This window comes from Cynoglossus semilaevis, chromosome 6, assembly GCF_000523025.1.
Source record: "Cynoglossus semilaevis isolate Cse_v1.0 chromosome 6, Cse_v1.0, whole genome shotgun sequence".
NCBI lineage: Eukaryota > Metazoa > Chordata > Actinopteri > Pleuronectiformes > Cynoglossidae > Cynoglossus > Cynoglossus semilaevis.
In genome coordinates, this window is record NC_024312.1 from 888141 (window position 1) to 891963 (window position 3823).

General features: G+C 43.6%; 1 protein-coding gene across 1 annotated transcript in view; it reads right to left on the minus strand.

The window, feature by feature from the left end:
* il34 (interleukin 34) overlaps nucleotides 1–1976 on the minus strand; it is a 25001-nt gene extending 23025 nt beyond the window's left edge. Inside the window, exon 1 of the mRNA XM_008311068.3 lies at nucleotides 1780–1976. Coding sequence (XP_008309290.1) covers nucleotides 1780–1825 — 46 coding nt within the window. The 5' untranslated portion in view covers nucleotides 1826–1976. The remainder of the gene's footprint in view (nucleotides 1–1779) is intronic.
* Between the last annotated feature and the right edge of the window lie 1847 nt (nucleotides 1977–3823).

Here is a 3823-nt window from a genome sequence, read left to right on the forward strand (position 1 = left end):
AGGACTGGTAGTTTGTTCTGTTGGTACAGTTGATACATGTGTTTGAGGATTAACTCTGTCAGTCATTCAAACCACTTCTTGGCTTTTGGGATTAACAGCTTCTCTGTCTAATCTGTATGATCCTGGAGATTAAACACTGACCGCAGATGGAAGTTAGCATGACACATTAGCGTCATTTGTCTACATGATAACGATCCCGTTTGAATTTTCTCAACAGATATTCATATGTAATGTACTGTACGCTGTGTCGCACGCTACCCTTTCCGGGTCGCGTGCGTCTCATCCTTGACTTTTTCACCCTCAACATTTTTCTCTGAAAGGTGATAAAAAACCTGTCAGCTGCTGCAGTTCAGACAATTACAGCTGGAGGCGCTAAGATTACGGTTGAGCCATTGACAACCATCATCACACACACACCTGGGGGTGGAGGGGCACTCACATCTAACCCTCTCTCTTAGCTGCATGTGTGACCAATGGGAAAAATACAGTGGGGGAAAAAGAAAAACTCCAAAAACATTACAACTTGTTTGTTCCATCCAACATGTCTGTTGTTATGAAAGTTAAAAATAGTAAAAAAATATAAAATATAAAATTAAAAAGTTTCAGTTTTGGCTTCAATCACTCTCTCTACTTATTTGCCTGGTAGAAAACCCCCCACCCCAAAAAACTGCAACTCCTGTTTCGTGTTTCTGCCTGACGATACATGACAACATGATTATCCTAAAGAATCTAACTGTTAAAGTGTCTTCACTAATTTCCCTCTCAGAGCAAAACAAGAGCTGCTTTTAAGCAGACGGTTGAGGCACCAGCTCCATCCCTGAGGGACACGGATTATTAGTCTCTGACTAGAACGACCAAAGGCGCATGCAGTAAGTGTGTGTGGGTGAGGAGGGAGGGAGAGGGAGGAGTCGGGGGGGAGATGGAGCATGAAAAAGAAAAAAGAAAAAAGACAATTTAGGGGAAGAAGTCGATCCTGACAGATCCAGCAGTGATGCTACAGCAGGGGTGTCAAACATAGGTCAGCGGGCCAAAACCGGCCCGCTTGGGGTTTGAATCTGGCCCGCTGTTCAGGAAATGTTTTATAAAATGATATTTCACTAAATATGAAGATTTATCTCATGTACTTTTTTTCCCCATGAAAACAAAGGGCAAAAAAAACAAAAAACATTTTGTTATTTATAGGTAATAATGTGATGATTGTACTGGTTACTTTATCTGACCTAATTAGGTTGTACCAAAATGAGTTTGACATCCCTGCTCTACAGTATGTTGATCTGCTCGGAGCATGCAAACTAATTAGTCCACACATATCACCACTGGGCCTAATACTTGGTACTGTTTCTGGAAAACAGGGGTAAGACCCAGGACAGCTCTCCAGTCCATCTCTGGGCCACATGACGATACAAACAAAAGTAAATAAAGATCCATCCTCCGCCTCGGTGTTGTTTTCTCTGAAGAAGAAAAGTTCAGAAAATAAAACCTAGAATGGCCTTTTGAATGTTTTTGTGCGGTGGCGGGGTCTTATCCATAAAACTATTGGCACAACATTACAATTAAAGTTTTTTTTTTATGCTCAAGCGGAGTCAGCCTCTGCTGGCCAGCATTGGAACTACACCTGACAATAATCACCGGTCTGATCTTGAAGTCTGGTTTTCTACGGCCCAGATTAAAACCCCAAGTGTGCCGTTTTTGCCCGCTGGCCATATGTTTGACACCCCCATTGTAATCCATGGATGTGGATTTAAAATACACACACATACACACACAGATGCGTCTTACCCAGAAGGGCTCCCAGCAGGCAGACTGACGTGGACAGTTGGACCATAGTCCTGGGCTTGACGTCCTCTCAGCTCCACAGTGCTCTGAACTTAGCAGAATGTGTTGCACAAAAATGTACACACAGGGTCTGCCACACACATGCACACACCCTCACATGCACACATGCACACACAGCTGCGGGCACACACTGCTCTCAGGGCCGTGTCTTGAACCTCCTCAGTGCGAGTGTTGGGTGCAGCGCACGCGTACGTCCAGGCTCCGGGTCTTCAGCGCATCGTCGCTCATGTTTTGACGGCGGCGGCTCTCCAGGCTCCGTGTCCTCAGCGCATCGTCGCTCATGTTTTGACGGCGGCGGCTCATACGGTCGTGGACTTTCTGCTGCTGAGGATCTGGAAATGAACAGGAAAACAACGTGTGGTTAGAAAGGACTCAGCGGTGAGAGAAACCTGCGTGAAAACAAACGAACATCAAGTTTGTTTACTTTTAATGACAAGGTCACTGTGAGGTCATGGAAACACCAATCAAATGACTGGTAATGGACTTATAATACGTATAAATATTATTCAGAGAATGAATGAAGGTTTACAGTTTCTATATGTAGCACAGAAAACAACACTTCCTCACATACTACTGAGGTCAGTATTGATTAGGAATAAAAACACGTGAAAAATCTGTGTCCAACCAGTTGCTTTAATTGACCCCCCGCCCCTCCAGGATGTGGCAAAATAATTCCTTTCATACCAATAGCCATGCGCTGGGTCAAGGGTCATCTTAAACCTGATATATGTAGCTGTGCTACATATATACAGCTTCACTACATCACGTGTACTCCTACGGGGTCAGGTACTCCGTCAGACTCTTCGCCCTCAGTCCTTTCTTTAAACAGATTACCTGCAACGTCGGTGATCCATCAACATGGCCGACAGGACAGAGTCCAGACGCTGTCACTGAAATCATCTCGGCTCCACACTTGACCAGAACTAATGTCAAAATCCACAAAGGTGGAAACCACGCAGCCTCTTTATCACTCTCCAGAGACGAGCATCAAGCTGATGTAATATTTAACCTGAAGTGATGTTTTACACGTTAGGAAAGAGTTTCAGATCGCCTTGATAACACAACCCACATCAGTGTCCCATTAAAAACACCAGGACGCTTTTCCTGCCCACAGCAGACCAAAGGAATTCTACCAGAACTCAATCCTGCTTCTGTAGATCTTCCCTCTCACAACAAACCCAGAGTTCCCAGCAGGATCCAGACCTTAGCTGCGCATCAGTCGCCCCGCTGAAGGACCCATGCTGTGTTCCTGCTGTACATCCAGCCCAGTCTGATCCCACCTAGACGTTAACACATCCCATGACAGATGGGTTAAGAAAGGTTTAATCTTGGGATTCTTACCCACGTAAAATTTGCCCCCAATTCTGGGCTGAATATCTGTGCATCAGTTACACAGAGGGGTGAAAAGATACCCCGCTCACAGACACACTGCTGTGCAGCGCCATGAATTATCCCAGTGTCACATAATAACACCGGAGGTTCTGGAGAACTTCCTCCGACACAGGACGATAAAAACACTTATATACACTTTTTGCCGCATCTGATATTTTTTGCCAATATTGTCCAGACACTTAATTTCTGATTCCGATATAAACAAATACTGCAGTGGTGGCCATCCCCAAAAAAATTCAATACAATTGAGCGCCTGTTAATATTTATTTCTTTATCTGTTCAAACCACCTTATGAGTTGCTGACACCAGCATTCTACATACAATCCCATGATTATTAAAACAAATTAATAAAATGAGCTGCAATGCTGCCATCTAGTGGCTTTCACTTTCACATACAGCCGTTTTTCCCCAAAACTATTTTTAGGTCACACGTCATTTGGCAAAACCCAAACATTGTGTTATTGGGTTTTCATTTAAAAAACTGTTATATTTTGTTTAGAATTATATCAATATATATAAAATGTCACCAGCTCTAGTTGTGTATCTCTTTATTTTATTTTTTTTGCGTTGCTGATTTTAAAGCCGTAGACATGCA